Raw genomic sequence first — 19,981 nt, forward strand, 5'->3', positions numbered from 1 at the left:
CTTCAAACTTCACATTTAAATGGACAGAAGAGAAATAACTCTAAGTCTCTAGCTACATGTCCGGCCGGTGCAAAGATACATTAGATGGGTGCTTAAGAGTGTAAAATCTCCTTTCGTGAGGCTTCAATAAACTTAATGGATTTTAAGAGTGGCTTGAATCCATATTTTTGCTTTCAGGTTAACTCACCTCTGATCTATCTCAACACAGTTATCATGATTCGCAATGCAATAAAACTATATGAGGAGCCCTTCACACAGACTGAAAAAATTCACATAACTTGTAATATACAGTATGCTACATTGTATTCCAATGTTTTTCACAGCGATTTTTTTTTTTTTTTTTTTTTTTTTTTTGCTTAAGTTTTATCTTGGATACAAGTACAATATTTTTGTAGTGAGGATTAAATAATAAAAATATTAATTTGAACATGTGTAATAGTTTCTTTATACAGAAGGAAGAAAAAGTCACTTCCACAAGCAGGAACTCCCCCTCACACAAAGACTAAAGTGCTGGAGCCAAGAATGCATCTGCTGTCTGCATCCAGCTGGCTTAATACTAGAGTTAAGATATAATTATGCCGTAACACATTTGTTTGTTTGGGCAGCTATGAGAAACTTCAACCAGCATTGTTCCTCATACAGGCTGTGGTCAAGCCCACAGAGCTGGTAGCTCATAGATTCAGTGGCAGTCACTCGATCAGGAAATACAAGCAGACAGGCTTTTTTTGTTGCTGCATTTTGTAGATATGTGAATGTAAAGAAAGAAAATAAAGTCACGTGTAAAATACAGCCTGGCAGGGCCGATGGATCAAACCCATGCATAGTGGAATAATGAGAGGGGAGAGCAGCTTCTGTGGCCTGAGGAGAGAAACAAGCAGGGATGACAGTCTGTTTGCACCTTCACATTTATACATATAGAAGTGGAGCTGAGGAAAACAACTGCTAACTGCTAAACCTGTAACTCTTACATGAAAATAAGCTGTATTTGCATTGGTAAAGATCAGTGAGGATACAGATTTTATCTCTCAGTGAGCAAGTATAACAGTGCAGTCATTCAAGAACATACATGTACATGATGAAGCTCAGAACAATTTAATTTTAACAATGTCTGTCTGACTGTTTGACTATCCGGTCCAAACTAGCATTGTTTGTTGCCGCTTGAATTGTAGACCGATGTGTCTGCTAAGTTGCTGTAGTAATGTGAACAGCAGGCCACACAGTGCGTGCACAGTTGTAGTTTGTTGACAAATGTGGATTGATTATGTGGCTTGATTGTGTCATGTTAGTCTGTATGAGCATCTAACAGCTCTGACTGTACAGCTGTGTATTCACTTGCCTTCGATCCTGCATGCTAAAAGATTAAATTTAAGGGTGCTCCGATTGTTCAGCCACTGAAAAATACAAAGATTCTGAAATATTCCTGTGGCGCCGGTGCATCTATCCCCTCAACTGCTTAACAGCTGTTATTTGTTAGGTAAGGTGAGGTTAAACAACTTTGAGTTTGGAGTTAATAGCTCATTAGCCCATAACTGAAAATATTTCCCAATAAATGTGTTATTTATTCCACTTTGATTGTATTCATGTTTTTAAAGACGTATGTCTTTAATAGGAACTAATGGGCTTGTGGCTGAGTGCCACAGACAGGCTGGGGGAATTGGAAAGTATTCAAAGACAGACTAAAACACTGGTGGTGTTGACGTTTTTATGGGATTTGTTGACATTAACAAAAAAATATTTAATGGCTTAACACTGTGATTTGTATGTCTGCCAGCTGCTGTAATACTAAACACTTTTAGGTTGTTACCTTCCACCTCAGGAAGGACAGTCAACAGCACAGATCCATCACTGTTCCTCACAGCCAGAAGATGGAAAAGCCTCCGCCTCCTCATTCTGGAACATGTACTGTGGAGGGAAAACACAAACATATGTGCTTTAACCCTAACCTTTTTTTTCAAACAAATAACAGAATGTTTGTACCTACCTATGTTTGATAGCTGCTAAACAAGCTGGGCAATTCAAGTTAAACACCTGACCCTGGTACTTGCTGCTCCACTTTGTTGCTAAAGCACATTAGCCCATTTGAAATTCCTGATTCTGAACCACCACATCCTTCGACATTAAATTGCTTCTGTTAAGCTGCATAAATTTGTCAACAGTTGCTATGTATAAGCAGCTCAGACAGGCAGCAAAGAGGAAGACTGCGAGGTGGACAAACAGCAGCAATAATGAAGACGCTGAGGGTGAAAAGAGAAAGAAAGAGAGAGGGCACAAGCTGGGGACACCAAGAAGAAAGTGAGGATTACTATGATTTGTGTGTTGACCCAGGACTGCAGCCAGAGAGAATAAAAGAGAGTGATAGATATGATTGCCTCTGAATGCACCCTTTGAGACAGGCCTAACACAGAAAAGCCTGAGCATTACGAGTCAAGTCGTAATCAAGTCATGTCGTAAGTAATACTCAGTGTATAAAGTCGGCCAAAGAAGGAGGGGGATCCAGTAAAAGCACCAACATATGAGCGAAAACACATCTTCAAGTAATGTAGAGGCTCCTGAAGATGCTTACTTAATTCCTTTGGGTAAATTGCTCAGAACATATGATGGATTACTGAAATATGAGTCAAAATGGCACACAGACTGTGAAATTTACTGGGAAGTGTAAAAACTTGCAGTGCTCTCTAATTACTGGGACTGTCAGCTGAAGAGAGAGGAGCAGAAGAGCAGAAATGAGCTCTCATGATACATGAAGTCATCTGCCTTTTAGAAGGATAACTATAGCTCTGGGTGATGGGTGATTTTTCTACATACACAAGAGCTGTTGATATTTCATGACAAACTTAATCAAAAGCATGCACAGAAAGTGGGGCATTAATAGGAAAACTCTAAAAACATTCTCATATACTGTAGCAAAATCAGATATGTGCTGATTCCATGATGTGCTGGTGATATGTATGCTATTCTACAGGAAGTGGTATCAATGTCTTTCCAAATAAAACCAAGGCAGTTATTAGAATAAATAAATCTATATACCATAGTGATTATTTTGAGATCAGTAAGTTATTATTTCTCATTATAATGACTTACAGGACCTTTTTTTCCATTACATTGGAAGAAATGAACTTCCACAGGAAACACTTCATGTAATCAAACAAGTCAAATCTTTAAAATGTAGATTAAAGGCCATTTTAGCAATGCTTCTGTTTATAAGGGGCCTGAACCACACAGGACAATTTAACTTTCATCCTCAGCTTCAGAGCCAACTCTTTTGGGAGCTGTGTGTAGAATCACTTTACTTTGGCAGCAAACCTTTACCAACTTTTTCACACTGCTGTTTTGGTAGTTACCCTGATTGTATCTATTCAACCAGTGGATTAGACAGGCCTCTATGTTGGTGGCCTATTGATGAGTTTGAAAGTTAAAGCTGCTATAATCAATATCTTTTTTTAAATGCAGATCAAATCTGTAATGTGAAAGGTGTCAAACCCAAGAATTATAACCCTTCTCTGCAGCTCCAGTGCAGCTCTACAGTGCATTTTAGTATCTTTTAGTTCATTATTTTGGCTTTTTGGAACATAACTTTTCTGGTTTGATTCAATCTCATGGCTCTCATCCTCTGTATTTCCTGTTTCAGCAGGAAGACAGCTGTCTTCAGGCAAAAAAAGACGCTCTAAAACAAACTACCATATGCTACCTGCGTAGCAGCAAAAGGTAGTCAGGTAAAGTAGGAGCCAAGGTGTTGGAACATTTAGCAGCTAAAGATACACCAAAGCAGAGCTCTATGGATAAAGTGAGTATTTCACTTACATTCATAGAGAGGACACAAACAAAACTCTAAATGAATGCTAATATTGTTCAGCGTCTGCTTTACAGCAGAGGTCAATATTGTGTTTAAAGCTCGTTAATCAGTGAGAGATGTAATAAGTAAGGGTGCCACATTAATACATCTTGGGATGATAACAAGGTAATTAAGCAGAGAGAAACCATAATTGTTAAAGGAGCAGGTGGTTACTGCTGACTAAGGAATCTTCCCCGAACATATGTGATTGTTACACTATATGACTTACTGATTTGAGGTTGGACTCCATTTCTGTGAAGTTCCACTCAGTCAGAGGCAGGCTTAGACTGAAGGGCTACAGAGAGAGAAAAACAGGTGTGAGAAAGAACATATTCATGCGGGTCAGGATAAAAGACCAGCTCAGCTTGTCGGCCACTGTGTCCAGTTTAAGCAGGCACACATGTCAAAACTACTAGTGTGAAATATTAAATATGAGACATTTCTGACTTATCTACAGACATATCTATGTGTGGTGAAACAAGTTGTCAGTCAGTGTACATATCAACTGACATCCATCACAGTGGTGGCCCCAGCTTCCACAGTACTCTGCTGATGGCTCCTGAGCAGCAGCTGCTGAAGCTCCTCCAGGCTCATATCCACATTCTCCACAGCATCTGAAACCTCTACTCTGCACACACACTCACAGTAATATGCAATACACAAACACACACAGACACAGACACACACAAACACACACACACGCTATCAGTATTTACATCAGTGTGCAGCTTTTTGTGCATTGCATTTTCTATGTGTGTGTCAATCTGTGATCTTGTGAGTGCCTACCTGTCCAGGGCAGGTCTCTTACTCCTCCTCTCCACCACAGAGGCCACAGAGCCCCTCCCCTCCAGAACGGACTGGACCATTGCAACAGGGAGGACAGGAGGTTCCGAGGAGCACACCTCACAAGAGGAGGTCAGTGCTACGGCCTCCCCTCCCCCTACATTGCCTCCTTTCCCTGCTGCTCTCACTCCTGGACTCACAGGCTCCTCTTTGATAAGCATCATGCACTTCTCTCTGTTGTTAGAGTCAAATAGGTGGGCCAGGAAAACATTAAAAGTCAGCTGGGTTCACATTGCCATGTTCTAACTCACACATCTCTACTAAGCCTGCGTTCAGTTTGATGTATCGACACCAGCTGCTTCGTTATAGTCACTGTACACTCTAAACACACTCCCTCAATTCAGATCACACATTTTGACACTGTTGTTCCATACTACACAAAGTTTTATCATCAAATAATCACAATCTCTTCCACAGTACTTTTGGCAGAGGCCTCATTTACAAAAAAGTTCTTAGATATATATCTTAACTCTGACAGTGTGCTTATGCTTAATTTATAAAAGATGCACAAGAGCATAAAAAGCTCATTTCCCCCATCAAAGTTAGGCTTTATAAATAACTATAATAATAATAATTTTAGTCCTATTCAAGATCAAAATTGAATCTAAGTATGTTTTATAAATGAGGCCCTGAGTTTTTAGGTGCTGCAATAAACAAAGAGCTGATTGCAGAGGTAGATTTGTATAACTGGAAACAGTATGTTTTACAGTGCATTAATACTCAATTCAGTTTTCAGTTTCAGTATAGCAGGCATAACATTTGACATGTGTTGCCAACGCACAATTACATTTCAGACAAGGAAGGAATTGTGAACAGTGTTAGTTTAAGAATGAAATCAATATTGCATAGTAATATTATAATAATTAAAACTGAAAATAGAGTAAAATAGACAAATAAAATAAAATTATATACAGTGTCTATAAAGGTATTTCCCCCTTTAGGTGTTTGCCCCTGTTATTACTTTTATCAATGCAATCATGGTCAATATATTTCGGGTTTTTCTGACTAAAATTTACAAAACAAAACAAAAAAAACTGATGTAAGTCATACATAAGTCATATAAGTAATCAAGTAGTGTGTAAATACATAAATAAAATAAAGATATGTTAAAATAAATAGGGATAGTACAAGCAGGCAATTAGTGACTGCATAGAAAAACAAAAGTAAAAAGGAGATGGTGGCAGTAAGTATAAGAATATAACACAGTTGTAAATGTCTGTCACTCACCTGGTCTCATCAGGATGCATCTGGAGGGCTATGTTGGCCTGAGACATGTCAGTAACATCTGATATGATTGGTCCTCCTGTCAGCCCACTCGTAGAGCAAGAAGGAGCATCACTGGATGGCTGAGGAAGAAGTGCAGTGCACTGTGATGTGTTTGTTCTTTGCTGGTCCCTCATTACCACCACAGTGTGTTGCTCATTCAGATTGAATAAATTTGCTAGTAATGTAGCATTACAGATTTACAGTACTAGACTGCCCTACAAAGCATGGTATACATATTTGGTCAAAGGTGAGTATAACCTAGAACCTGATGTTAGGATCTGTGTCACATAAAAAATAATACGATACAGGAATGTAATTTCCACAAAATGGTATCAAAAATAGCTGCAAGTAATTACATATACTCGCATGCATTACATTTGTAGCTCTCAAAATCACTGCATGCTGCTTCCCCCTAGTGGTGACATAACATAACAACAAGACCGATGGTACCCTGTTATAGGAGATTTACGGTATGTCCAGATAATATATTTACTCTGATGCTGTGGATATGCAATGTTTCAAGTACACTTTAATTTTTTTAAATTAATGCCCTGAACTGTTGAAGTGAGTGATTACTTTTTAATTAGGAGTGGGATATGCTAAATCAACCGGCTTCAAAGTTGATGTTTGCTGAATTTGGCTGCTAGCATCGTTGGTGCTGCGTGTGGAAGGTCAACAGCACAGCAGTTTACCTATTATAGTTCCCAGCAAAATGTGTCTCATTATGTCAAAATTTAATGCATGCTTACTATAGTTAAGGGGCCATGAAGCAGTCATAAAGAGTGGTAAATACTCACTGACTGGATGTAGAAGGGCTCATGCATGGGTTCCATTGTGTGACTATGGCTGAACTTAGAAGCAGGAGGGCTGGGAGAGCCATCGTCCAGCATTAGGGGCCTGGAGGGAAGTTTTCAGTCAGTTACACATCTGATGTCATAACAGTTTTTCATAGTCAAAGACAACAGGGCATCAGCACCAGAGCACCTAATAATGAATTAATAAAAAGAAACTGTTATAGATGGAAGCTTTATTTGGGCAGACATTACTTTAAAGTTTTGTTTTTTTTTCAAAGTGCTGATGATACAGATGTCAGATTTCTATGATTACTCAATGAGGAACCCTTCACCTATTATATAGTCTAGTCTATGTGTGTATATCCCTACTTCACAACTAATGTAAAATGTCACTTTCACATAATTTCACATGCATTTTCAAAAATTTCACCTACTGACTGATCCCTTTTTTGTTTTTATAGATGTCTACAATGTAAATTAAATTATTAAATACAAATGTTTTGGACATACTGGATCACTAAAGGAAAGCATGATTGTACAAATAAAAGCTCTATGAATGGTTACTATACCTTCAGAACTAGTGACATTCCCATGTTTACTGCTTATAAGCAAATACTAACATGGTAAACTAAAAAGGTAAATCTGGTAAATGTTGTACCTGCTCAACATCAACATGTTACCATTGCCACTGTGAATACATTAGCATTTGCTGCTGATGATGGCATTTAGCTCCACTGTGCCAAAGTTCAGCCTCACAGAGCCACTGAGTCATGACAGTGGGTAGATGCTGAACACAAATGGTGGACATTCAGAGAGAGAGAATGAAAGCCAGAAGGCCACCCATGACTATTTTTACAACAAGGGGCAAAACTGCACCTTTGCCAGGCAGCACACCTACCCTGAAATACATGTTTCTATAGCACTTTTGTGTTCCAGATGCCTTTCCTTTCTCATGTTGGCCTTGTTCACACTCAGCGGCAAAGCTGAACCAGCATTTTACACACACAGGCTGTAGCAGGGTCATGCACTCTGCTTTGCCTTCACTGTGTGTGAATGTGTGTGTGGGTATGTCTGACTGACTGATTCAGCACTTGTCTCCATTCACAGCACCTGATGAGTTAGATTGTTCAGTTTGTCAGCTGAGCCAGCCCTTCCCTCTGCCCCACTGTGGCCCTGTTTGTCTCACTTTTGTTGATGATTCTGCCACACACACGCTTGTGTGTGTATGTGTGGGTATGACTTAGGCTACTTTCAGGGTGTGTGTGTGTGTGTGTGTGTGTGTCTATGCATGCGTGGCTGCGTGCATATACTCACAGCTTTCTCTTTAGGCCTACAGTGCTGGGTGTGTTGGACTGCATCTGGCTGAACAGAAACTGAATCAGCTGGCAAAGAGAAAAAAAGCACAGCATGAATCAGCATCCTCTTCACACACACACACACACACACACACACAAACACACAAACACACACACACAGTCGTGTTTCCATCACTTTTGGGGACATTGCATAGACTTCCATCCATTTCCTGGATGCTTAACCACCTCCTAACCATAACAATAAACATTACTTGCCTAATCCTAACCCTGACCTTAACCAAACCCTAACCTCAACCTGACCTTAAAGCAAGTCTTCATCCTAATATTTAATGATTTATGTTGTGGGGACTTTGTGGCACTTTGACTCCATAAGTAAGGTGGGTCTTCACAATGTGATTGTGTAAACAAATATTTTGAATTTGATTCTGACCACACATGATTTTTACACTGTGAAGAATCGTAGAAGAATTTGTGAGGGTGGACACAGTGTCACAACAAAGTGCCAGTTTAAGTTTTGAGTCAGCACATAGAGTTTGTGGTTTTATAAACTCATCATCACATGTAGATCAAATGTTCTGTTAGAGTTTCCAAATTACAATATGAACAAGATGAGAGGGCTGATGTTTCAAGCACCAACGCAGTGAGATATCCAACAATGGTAAAAGTGTGGCCTATAAAAGTAATATAAATCATGTATTCCATGACAGTAATTTTCTTTTTGCTTCAAAAGAATTGCTGCTATAAAGTAATGTCTGTCATCTGGTGGTGGAAAAAGTATTCAGATCTTTTACACAAGATAAAGGTAACAATACAACACTGAAAATACTTTGATCTCTACTAGAGGAGAAGTACATAAGTATCACTAGCAAAAGGTACCTAAAGTTTCAAAAGCAAAGCTACCCATTCAAAACGGCCCCTTTCAGAATGTTAAACTATGGATCCACAAAGGTCCAAATATGTATTTTCTTCTTCTTTTGTTCTTCTCCATAACAATGGATAACATTTTCTAATTTATCTGATTGCACATTTAAAGTGTTAATTTTGTTGACAAATAATTTTCATTCTAGTTTGGGTGGTGGGTGGGGGCAGATGAGACAGGATGCCTTCCAACAAAGTGTGTTTAGAGTCAGGTGAAACCTCATCCTATATTAACTATAACAGCTATAAATAAACCCCAGTAAACATTCCATTAAATGAAAAATTGTAAGATTTCTTATTAATTTTGTTTATTATATAAAGATAAGCAGTGATTGCTGGGTAATAGGTATATTGTCCAAAGCCAAGTCTTTATTGTGATCACATGATGATATGATACTGTATACGATCAAGAATGACAAGCCGAGGACATCTGCAAACCAAGCGCTCTGTCAAGCCTTTCAAACAAAGTGTCAGTAGGAAAAGACAAGGAAGAGAAAAACCCCAAGAGAAGGGAACACAGCCAGCTACACTGGATTTGTTTTTGCCAACAACTGTCCAAGGACAGTCCTAATTGTTGCCTTGGCAGACTTCAATGCTGCGCTTGAGGTAACATTAGGATAGCAAGCTAGATATAACAGTAGTCCTGATTAGTTATTTAGGCTATTGTGTAAGATAGATAAATTTAATTCATTTCAAAAAGTTTCCGGTTTCAACTTGTAGGCTTACATGGGAACAAATGGGGTAAATTATGATCACTATCAGGTGAATAGCCCGTAAAATTGTAAATATTATATTATGGTAAGCTAGCAAATAGCCAAGCAGATGTTATGAAGGCTATTCCAAGCAGTGTGTGTGTGCTTTAGATAAACATATGTATACTCAGTGAACACTGAAGAAAACATGCATGTTTGGACATAGATATGAATTATTTGTTCTTGGCATACAAACACACACATCATGTAGACCGACCTTGTTCATGACTTTCTGTTGCTGTGTGTGGTTCTGTCTCAGTGACACCACCTCTCGCCACAGCACTTCATTTTGCCTGCAAACAGGAAGAACAAGATGACGGGTAAGTTACTCCACACCACCAGATTGTATTTATTTTCAGATTGCATTTTATTTTCAGTCACAACTGACAATGTTTCAAATAACACTCCTAGAAGACATTTATCAGACTTTACACAGCTCCCTCTGGAGCCAAATAAGGCTTTTTCTAAACATACTTTTTGATTTATGCAGTAGCACTCCCTGACACTTCTGACTTGTATACCCCAGGCTTGGTGACACAGCCAGATGTCACTTTACAGAGGCCCAAACTGTTCCAGTTGCCGTGCTACATCAAGACAGTGATCATTTTGTTAAGAGATGTAAAGAAGAGCCCAACATTTTGGGTTTCCACTCTCTGATGGCACCATATGAAGTGTAAATTACTCCGGCTACAGTCCGGCTACTTGCACCACCTGCCTAATTCCCATTTGGCTACACAAGGGTGAACTGAGGCTTTCTCAAGCACCAGCATCCAGAACGTTTTGATGCATTTATGGTGAAAAAGTTTCAAACCCTGGTTAAGATTAAAACTGTTTTTTCATGTGACTTCTATGTAACAAATAACAACTATGCCATTGTAATAAAACCACATAGGGGACTATTCACTATTAACTATTCACTATTAAACCATGTAGAGGCAAATGTTCCTTCTAATTAGCTACTACTTCTTTCCAGCAGAAAAATTCATTGCTCCTTCACTCCTCTGTTGTTTTGCTGTTTTGAAATGCGCTGGGAGAGAGGTTTTCAGCAGAAGAGAGAGCATTTACTCTTTGGTCAGGGTTACTCCTAAAGCTCAGTTAAACAGTAACATTTCAAGTTAGAGTAGCCAAAAAACAGTTTCATTACAAGCATGAGGTCAGCAGCTGTGGTAAAAAGCTCCCTCTGATTTAGTGAGTGCACATTAAATTGTGAAGTAGAGCTGAGCCTGACAAATGTTGTTACAGAGTGAAGTCTATGTTCATGGACCAAAGGTGACATTGACAACATCTGAGTCATTTCTGCTTTTCACACTGTCATGTTTGGGTCATTTAAAGTAATTTAGAAAAATACAAAAAAACCTACTATGACAAGCATTGTCTGTGGTGGAATACTTTGGGAGACCACTGTCCATGCCTGCATGCACGGCCGTACACGTGCACGTGCACACATCTGGCCATCCTTTCTAAGAATGCCATTATTAATGTGCATGTGTGTGTGTTTGTCAGGTGAGCAGGTGAACATTCTCTCCTCTCATTAGCAAACAATACTGAGCACAAAGCACCTCCACCACACAATAGACACATGGCTGATATTCTGAGCAACAATGGTCTCTAGAGAAAAATGCAGTTCATCCACTGGCTGAATTGTTCTAAGTTAGCAAGAGGAACAATAGACAGTTCAATTGCTCCTCTGACATTTCCCTCCTAAAAAATGGCTAAAAAGGGATAAGTCCTATTGTTGTCAGCTCCAATATTATCACTCAGTGATTTTTAAAAATTCTTTTTAAATACTTTGTGCATATTACGCTGTAGTTGTATATCCCATCCTTCACTTATGGATATTGGGCAGGCTCTCTTCATCTTGCCATTGTTAAAACTACACAAAGGGTGAGAGAAAATGAAATAAGATCCAGGAAGTCCAGTTTGATAAACATATTCAAAGGTTTATCAAACACTAAAATACTGCACAGGACCTGTGTTAGTTCTTTTTTTTCTACCAGAGATGAAAGTTTCTAAACAAATTTGCAATTGAACGCATAACATCTAACCACTTGATAAAATCTGGGTTTGGGTTCCCGAGAACCTGGGGCTAGGTGAGTGCAATTGTACAATTAATCGGGTTATCTAGTCTACACACCTGGACACTACAAATAACTATTATATTCCTGTTCACATAGCTGCTGGGTTGCTTCACTGGAACAGTAGTGGGTTGAGTACCTTGCTTAAGGGTATTTGATGACAGTTGTTTTCCAATTAAGCAACAAATTTGAACCAGCAAAAACTTCTCCAAAGAAACAGTATCCCCCCCCCTTCTTTTATTTACATGGGAGATACTAACTATATAATGAAAACAGAGCATGTTGCTCATGTTAAACTTGATATATGATAAACAATCACCTGTTATTGTCTGTCACATACCAACAGGTAATGGGGATGGACTTTGACGTAGGGCTGAGGGCATGGAACAAACACAAAAAAATTACTCACTGTTTCATGTCCTGCATCTGGCACTCCATGTTGTCCTGTTGTGTTCTGAGAAGCTGAACTTCATACAACAGTTTACTGAGGTCCTCCTGACGAACTTTGGTCTCCTCACTCTTCACAATGGATACCTGAACACACAAAGTGAAGCCTCATTTAGTGACTTGTTCAGATTCAGCTTGTACCAACACACATTCCCTCTACTCCTGCTACCCCTTTGGCAGTTTGTTCTTTTTGAAGACAATCATGGTCTCCAGATGATGAACCCTGAAAACTACTGTGTTTGCATGACTTTTTTCCTACTTTTTTCCTACTGCCACTATGAGGTAGTGCTGACTCTTTATTTTAATTGTCGTTACAACATGAACATGCACAATAAACACATTGTAAAGGACTGCCTGAAACATCATTTTATTTGCACACATCATCCACTCTGATAGGCTGAATGTTCAGTATACAGACATTTGACCTACAGTTATTTGTTGGAACAAGTGTAAGTTTTTTGGCATTTGGCCTCTGCACACCACCACACTAAATTTCAAATAAAACACTGAAGATGTGAGCAAAGAGAAGACGACTCACAGCTTTGTTTCAGAGGGTTTGACAAAAGTGTGACATTAACCATTTAGGAATTACAGCCATGTTAATGCACTCACTCAATTTTTGCTGGCTCATAAATGATGAAACAATTGACAGACAAGCAGTTTCATGGCCAAATATGGCATGTCCCCGTGTGAGTCCATGACAAATGAAGCAGATAAATGTCTGGAGCTTGGAGTGTTACATTTGCATTTGGTAGCTGTTCACTGGAACACTCAACATAAAGTGCAAAGAGCTGTCTGTGCGAGTAAAAGAGGCCATCATTAGGCTGCAAACCAGATCACTTGTGTTTATTAATGACCTGATGGCTCAAAAAGTAGCAGGATGAATTCTGAAGTGTTTAGGGCCACACTGTCTGCACCGATTCTGTCTAATGATGAAAACTGATAGGATGTTGCTTCATACTGCAGATGGATAATGACCCAAAACATACAGCAAAGGCAACCCAAGACTTTCTCAAGGCAAAGAAATTGGATATTCTTCACTGGCCAAGTCAGTCATCTGATCTCAATCCAATAGAAAATGCTTTTCACTTACTGAAGACAAGACTGAAGGCAGAAAGAACGACAAACAAGCAGCAGCTAAAGGGAGCTGCAGTAAAGGCCTGGCAAAGCATCTCAAAGGAGGAAACTCAACATTTGGTCATGTCCATGTGTTCCAGACTCCAGGCAGTCATTGACTGAAAGGATTTTCATCCAAGTATTAAAACAATCCTTATATTTGTAATTATGTTTATTTGTTCTATCATTTATGAGCCAGCAAAAATGAAAATTAAAGAGTTTGGTCTAGAGCTGCTCTAATTGGAAAGTGTCATGAGATAATTTTTGTTGTGAATTGGCGCTATATAAATAAACTGAACTGAATTGAATCAGGGACTGCTAAAGGTTGGGTGTTATGTTTACACCAGGTTAAAGCTGAGCTGAGACCTTATATATAAATTTGTACCATCCATAAAGGGGAGTAACAGCTTGGTACTCCTTTTTGTTTCCTGGCTGAAATTTCAACTTCACATTTTCTATTTTTTATTAGATGATGCATTTCTCCTGATTACAATGCAATGAATCAAAGGAGTTTGATGATTTAATACATAATCTCAAACTCTCAAACAATCATATAATCAAGTAATTCCTGCCATGTTTAACTACACACTCCACATTGCTCTTTCACATCTCTCTACAGATTGTAAACGTTGGACAGGAACAGTAGTTCTTGAACACAGAATAACTTCCACTTTCGCACAGATTTCCTTCGTCTGTCAGAGGGAAGCAATTGTTGACTGTGATCACCCCAAACAGTAGTGCTTCTAATGTCAGTGTACATATGTTTAAGACCAACATATAAATCAGCAGTCAAATTCATTCTATTTTATAGCCTGATGGATCCTCAAGGCTTTATTCTCTCAGCCCAGGGTCTAAGTATATCGGATGTCATGTGTAGTACAGACTGAATTTGGGCTAAAGTTACTTGAGCTGACTGATTTGACTCTGTGATCCATGCCTGTGTACTGAACAATTGTGCAACTGAACCCTAGCATTTTAACATTCTAACATTTAATGGCTTTGACAGAATCATATCATTATCATAGGGGGTTAGATAAATTTTAATGTGTAAAGACCCACCTTACTTATGGAGTCAAAATGCAAGTCGCCACAACATAGATCATTAAATATTAGGATGAAGACTTGCCTTAAGGTCAGGTTGAGGTTAGGGTTTGGTTAAGGTCAGGGTTAGAATTAGGCAAGTAATGTTTATTGTTATGGTTAGGAGGTGGTTAAGCCTCCAGGAAATGAATGGAAGTATATGTAATGTCCCCAAAAGTGATGGAAACACCACTGTGTGTATGTGTGTGTGTGTGTGTGTGTGTGTGTGTGTGTGTGTGTGTGTGTGTGTGTGTGTGTGTGTGTGTGTGTGTGTGTGTGTGTGTGTGTGTGTGTGTGTGTGTGTGTGTGTGTACATCCATACCTTTCTCTTGATGTGTTCCAGCATGTGTTCATGCCCCTGGAGGAAGTACAGATGTTGGAACTCTGTGTCATCTCTCTCAGGCTTCACCAGACCGCTCTGCTCAATGTTCACCACCTTGCGGAAACCATCTAAACACACATATGTAAAGGCAAACACACACATTAAGTACACTGTAAGAGAAGAGAAGAGAAGAGAAGAGAAGAGAAGAGAAGAGAAGAGTGTACTCACACATGTTGAGCTGTCGAACGAAGCTTGCCATATTATTGTGTTTAAAATACTTTGGCAGAACTTCCTTGGCAAAGCGTCCCTGGTCAAACACATGGAAACTAGTCCCAGTCTAAAACAGAAGACAGTAAGGAATGCAGAGTCAGTTAACAGCATCTCAGATCACATCTTATGCAGTATAGAGAGACAGAGAGTAGTCTGTAAATCATGGATGCAATCAAGGTATTTTTTCCTGGTCAGTGTTTCTTATGATAGATTTTACTTTTATATCAGCTTGTCTCATTACTCTTTTCTCTTTACTACTGCTCAGTGTGACAGAAAACATAATCTGTTAGATCTCAAAACCTTTTGTTGTCATAAATACCGGTCAATAAACTCAAACATTAAAACAAACCTTCTTGAATGAAAAAGATCAACTTTTCAAGTTGTTTTGAACAGAAGAAGCGACAATGAGTTTTCAACCGCCACAAAGATGGGAAAGTTGATCCAGAAAATTGCAGTTTTTTAATTCTTCTTTTGAAACACATGGAAAAGGCAGCTTATAAAACATGTCCCCACTGGGATTGTGTTGTTTATAGATAAAAAACTGATTTACCACAGTACATACAATACTTTTAGTTTGTTCATCTGCAGTGATAAGGAGCTGAAAACAAAATCATAAAATGATTCCAAACAAGGAAACCGATGTAAAGTCCTATAACATGTTGAATTTAACACCTCATTGGATCAGTCAAAATGATCTAATGTCATACAATAATTAAATCACTCTCACTGATATATATTAACTAAGTTACTCTGTATATGACCTAAGACTTGTAATCCAAAAAGCAGGATATATGTCATAAATTGGGAAGTAATGTAGAAGTAAATATTAGACTTTCAAACACAAAACAGAAAGTTGGGCTCGTAGAAAACTTTTCACATGAGCAGTTTGAAGTCATTTGTAGTCAAATCTACAGTTTTTAGATACTAAACAGCAATAGCCACTTTAGTGGTTTCCAACAATGTGTGTTTGATGACACTAAAATGTCAATAATTCTATATTTTTGCCTTTGGAACATGGGTAACATGAGTTTGTTAGTGATCACTGTCATATATTGCTCACCAACTGTTACCCAATAGATGCTGTATGTAAAAAAAAAAAGTTACCTCATTAACTGAAAGAGCTTTGTAAAAACATTGCCTCATTTGCTCAGTCAGCCAATCAAACAAACACATCAAGATTTAGCAAACAAAAATTTGCACAAAAGGTATGAAATGTATAAAGGTTAGACAATTCTAATACGAAGTTGATGTTGCCTAGCATGTAGTGATGTTCACTTGCCTACAAATCGACAGTGCAGCAGCTGATGCTGCACACTGTAGATGTCATGGGACTGGACAGCATCTGTTTGTCTCTCTATGAAGAACAGATAAGCCGTCCTCTCCCTGTTTATTACTGAATCCTTGTCTTTGTGTGACATTGTAGTCCTGCATAACACAGTCGTTCCAAAAAACAGAGACAAGCATACAGAAAACTAGATAGAATATTCTGTATGTTTAATCATATGAAAGGATTAAACATTGATTAAGTACCTCAAGATTCTCATAGAATTTAAGTGTTTTTGCACCTAGAGTGCATCCGGAAAGTATTCACATCGCTTCGCTTTTTCCACATCTTGTTATGTTACAGTCTCATTCCAAAATGGATTAAATTCATTTTTTCTCTCAAAATTCTACACAAAATACCCCATAATGACAAAGTGAAACAAGGATGTTTGAATTTTTTTGCAAATTTATTAAACATAATAAAACAAAAATATAACATGTACATAAGTCTTCACACCCTGTGATCAACACTTTGTTGAAGCCCCTTTGGCAGCAATTACAGCCTCAAGTCTTTTTGAGTGTGATCCTATAAGCTTAGCACACTTCTTTTTGGGCAGTTTCTCCCACTCTTCAATGCAGAACCTCTCAAGCTCCATCAGGTTCAATGGGGAGCGTTGGTGCAAAGCCATTTTCAGATCTCTCCAGAGATGCTCCATAAGGTTCAAGTCTGGGCTCTGGCTGGGCCACTCAAGGACATTCACAGAGTTGTCCTGAAGCCACTCCTTTGTGATGTTGGCTGTGTGCTTAGGCTCGTTGTCCTGTTGGAAGACAAACCTTCGCCCCAGTCTGAGGTCCAGTGCTCTCTGGAGCAGGATGTCAGCAAGGATGCCTCTGTACATTGCTACAGTCATCTTTCCCTCGACCTTACTAGTTTGGGTTGAGAACTAGTTTGGCTGCCACAAAACATCCCCACAGCATGATGCTACCACCACCATGCTTCACTGCTCATCACCTTGGCCAGGTGATGAGCAGCGCCTGGTTTCCTCCAGAAGTGACACTTGTAATTCATTCCAAAGAGTTCAGTCTTTGTTTCATCAGACCAGAGAAGTTTGTTTCTCGTGGTCTGAGAGTCCTTCAGGTGCCTTTTGGCAAACTCCAGACATGCTTTCATATGCATTTTACTGAGGATTGGCTTCCGTCTGGCCACTCTGCCATACAGGCCTGATTGGTGGAGGGCTGCAGAAATGGTTGTTCTTCTTGAAGGTTCTCCCCTCTCCACAGAGCAACACTGGAGCTCTGTCACAGTGACCATTGGGTTCTTGGTCACCTCCCTGACTAAGGCCCTTCTACCCCGATCACTCAGTGTAGTTGGGCGGCCAGCTCTAGGAAGAGTCCTGGTGGTTCCAAACTTCTTCCACTTACAGATTATGGAGGCCACTGTGCTCTTTGGGACCTTTAATGGGGCAGAAATCTTTCTGTACCCTTCTCCAGATCTGTGCCTCGACACAATGCTGTCTCAGAGGTCTTTGACTTCATGGCTTGGTTTGTGCTCTGACATGCACTGTCAACTGTGAGGGCTTATATAGACAGGTGTGTGCCTTTCCAAATCATGTCCAATCAACTGAATTTACCACAGGTGGACTCAACTCAAGCTGTAGAAACCTCTGAAGGATGATCAATGGAAACAGGATGCACCTGAGCTCAATTTTGAGTGTCATGGCAAAGAGTGTGAATACTTAAGTACTGAACTTGTTTGAACATGCATGAACATGTTTCACTTTGTCATTATGAGGTATTTTGTGGGAGAAATTTAATTTAATCCATTTTCGAATGAGACTGTAGCATAACAAAATGTGGAAAAAGCAAAGCGGTGTGAATATTTTCCGGATGCATTATATTAAACTGAACTCTCACGTACCTCACCTGACAAACAAAAAGTTTTATGTGTGCATCAAAACCGCACATTCTATATGTTTAATACAGAATGCATGAGATAAGCCTGATACGGACATCAGTTCAGTATAGTTCAATATAGCTCTTTAAGGAGGATTTAGAAGTCCTTTTTGGAACCTATTACAAAAACATCAGTGCCCACATGGAGTCCTTAAGCATGTCAGTCACAGGTGTCAGCAGTTCCTCTTTAAACTTTTCATTTACAGGGGCCATTTTTCATCACATGTACTTTTACTTTTGATAGTTTTGATACATTTAGCTGGTAATATTATTGCATGTTTTCTTAAGGATTTTGAAAACAGGACTTGAAACGGAGTATTATTATGTTGTGGTACCTTTGTAGAAGGTTCTTCTTCAAACACTGTTTTGAGCTCCTGTCTGTATAATGAACACTATTTTACCATCAGGGCAGCTAGACTGTGAAACAACTGCTTCTAAAAGCACAGGTCATCCAATTCCTTATTTTATAACATCATCTTTATTAAGATCTTGTACCAGTGATTTATATTATATATATATAAGTGAGTGTAGCTCTGCAACACTGGTTAGGGAGCTGTCACCTCCTGTTGACAGTGTGTCCTATGTAGACTAGCCCAACAGATGGACTTCTGCTTTTCTTTCATTTCTACTGTTACTCTGAAACTTGACAGATTAATCTCTTTCTTTCTTGGATACAGTGAGTTTTCATCAAATGTTTCTTTCTCTTGTCATAGAAATCTTGTATTTCTCCTTTTCAGGTTTTGAGATACAAAATTGCCCACAATCAACAACTTTTGTTTCTCACCAGTATGATACAGCAACACAACAGCCTGCTCCTCAACAGAGAACAGCAGGTAGACGATTAACACTAGTCTGTTCACTGAGTGTGTGTTCACTCACAGCGCTCCAGCAGATCAGATGGTTGGTATCTGGATCCTCCACAAGAGTCCACAGCTTAGTGAGAAAGGCTGGAACATTGCTGGCGTAGTTGCCATCTACACCCATGGCACCTGGAGACTCCTGCATACTGACAGCTGTCCACTGCCAAGACGGCTCACGACAGAAAACCAAATGTGTGTGTGTGCGCGTGTATGTTTGTGTAGACTCCCACACTACTCCATGTTTAAGAAACTCCACTTCAGATCAGTTACTGATAATCCCAAGTCTGTCTCAGCGCCTTTGACTCCATTTCAGTCTGTCAGACTGTCTCTGTACATCCTCGTCGACACAATTTCACCTTGTCTCTAGTTTTTTTCTTTGATGTATCCCCCTTTAATCTATCTAGGTTGCTCTCTCTGTTTCTTTTTCCCTTTTGCTCTCCTCTCTCTGTCCTCCCTGCCACACCAGTAATCCAACTGAATGTCATAACATAAGGTCCACGTCAGCACACAAACACACACACAGCATTCAAGCCCCCCCACCACCGGCCTCCAGCTGACAATCAAGAGACTGCCCACTAAAACAATACAGCATCAACACAAAAGCTTCAATAATACACCACTCTCCCACCATCAAAAGGCTACCGGTTGAACTGAAAAGCACATGGTTCAGTGTACCCATACACCAGGTAGAAAAGACAGGTCCCTTGTTATTTCTGAGAATTATCATAAGTGTCTTGATGTTGTTACACAGTAAGCATACTGTACTGTTTGTGCAAAGCAGTTATACTATAGCTATACAAGTGTACCTGCTTACTGACTGTTTTCACTGATTCAATCACAAACAGAGAAATGAGTGTCTCTTGACAGCTGGTTG

At 39.3% G+C, this 19,981-nt stretch overlaps 1 protein-coding gene across 1 annotated transcript; it reads right to left on the reverse strand.

Moving 5' to 3' along the window:
- Positions 1–401: 401 nt before the first annotated feature.
- Positions 402–19,421, reverse strand: hsf4 (heat shock transcription factor 4). The gene is made up of 13 exons (XM_046395501.1): positions 19,127–19,421; positions 14,990–15,098; positions 14,762–14,889; positions 12,206–12,330; positions 9,939–10,014; positions 8,050–8,117; positions 6,739–6,838; positions 5,903–6,021; positions 4,619–4,849; positions 4,343–4,460; positions 4,062–4,127; positions 1,805–1,902; positions 402–858 (listed from the first exon to the last, which is right to left on the reverse strand). Exons 1-12 carry the CDS (start codon positions 19,250–19,252, stop codon positions 1,843–1,845), a joined length of 1,326 nt encoding a protein of 441 aa, XP_046251457.1. The 5' UTR covers positions 19,253–19,421; the 3' UTR covers positions 402–858; positions 1,805–1,842.
- Positions 19,422–19,981: the final 560 nt, after the last annotated feature.

Source organism: Scatophagus argus, chromosome 7, assembly GCF_020382885.2.
Source record: "Scatophagus argus isolate fScaArg1 chromosome 7, fScaArg1.pri, whole genome shotgun sequence".
NCBI lineage: Eukaryota > Metazoa > Chordata > Actinopteri > Scatophagidae > Scatophagus > Scatophagus argus.

Excerpts from the sequence above, each read along its gene's own strand:
- hsf4 (XM_046395501.1), bottom strand. The coding sequence starts at position 19,252 with ATGCAGGAGTCTCCAGGTGCCATGGGTGTAGATGGCAACTACGCCAGC. Across the intron at positions 14,890-14,989 it reads CGTTCGACAGCTCAACATGT|ATGGTTTCCGCAAGGTGGTG; the intron begins GTGAGTACACTC and ends ATGTGTGTTTAG. Across the intron at positions 4,128-4,342 it reads GGGCCACCACTGTGATGGAT|CCCTTCAGTCTAAGCCTGCC; the intron begins GTCAGTTGATAT and ends CTCTCTCTGTAG.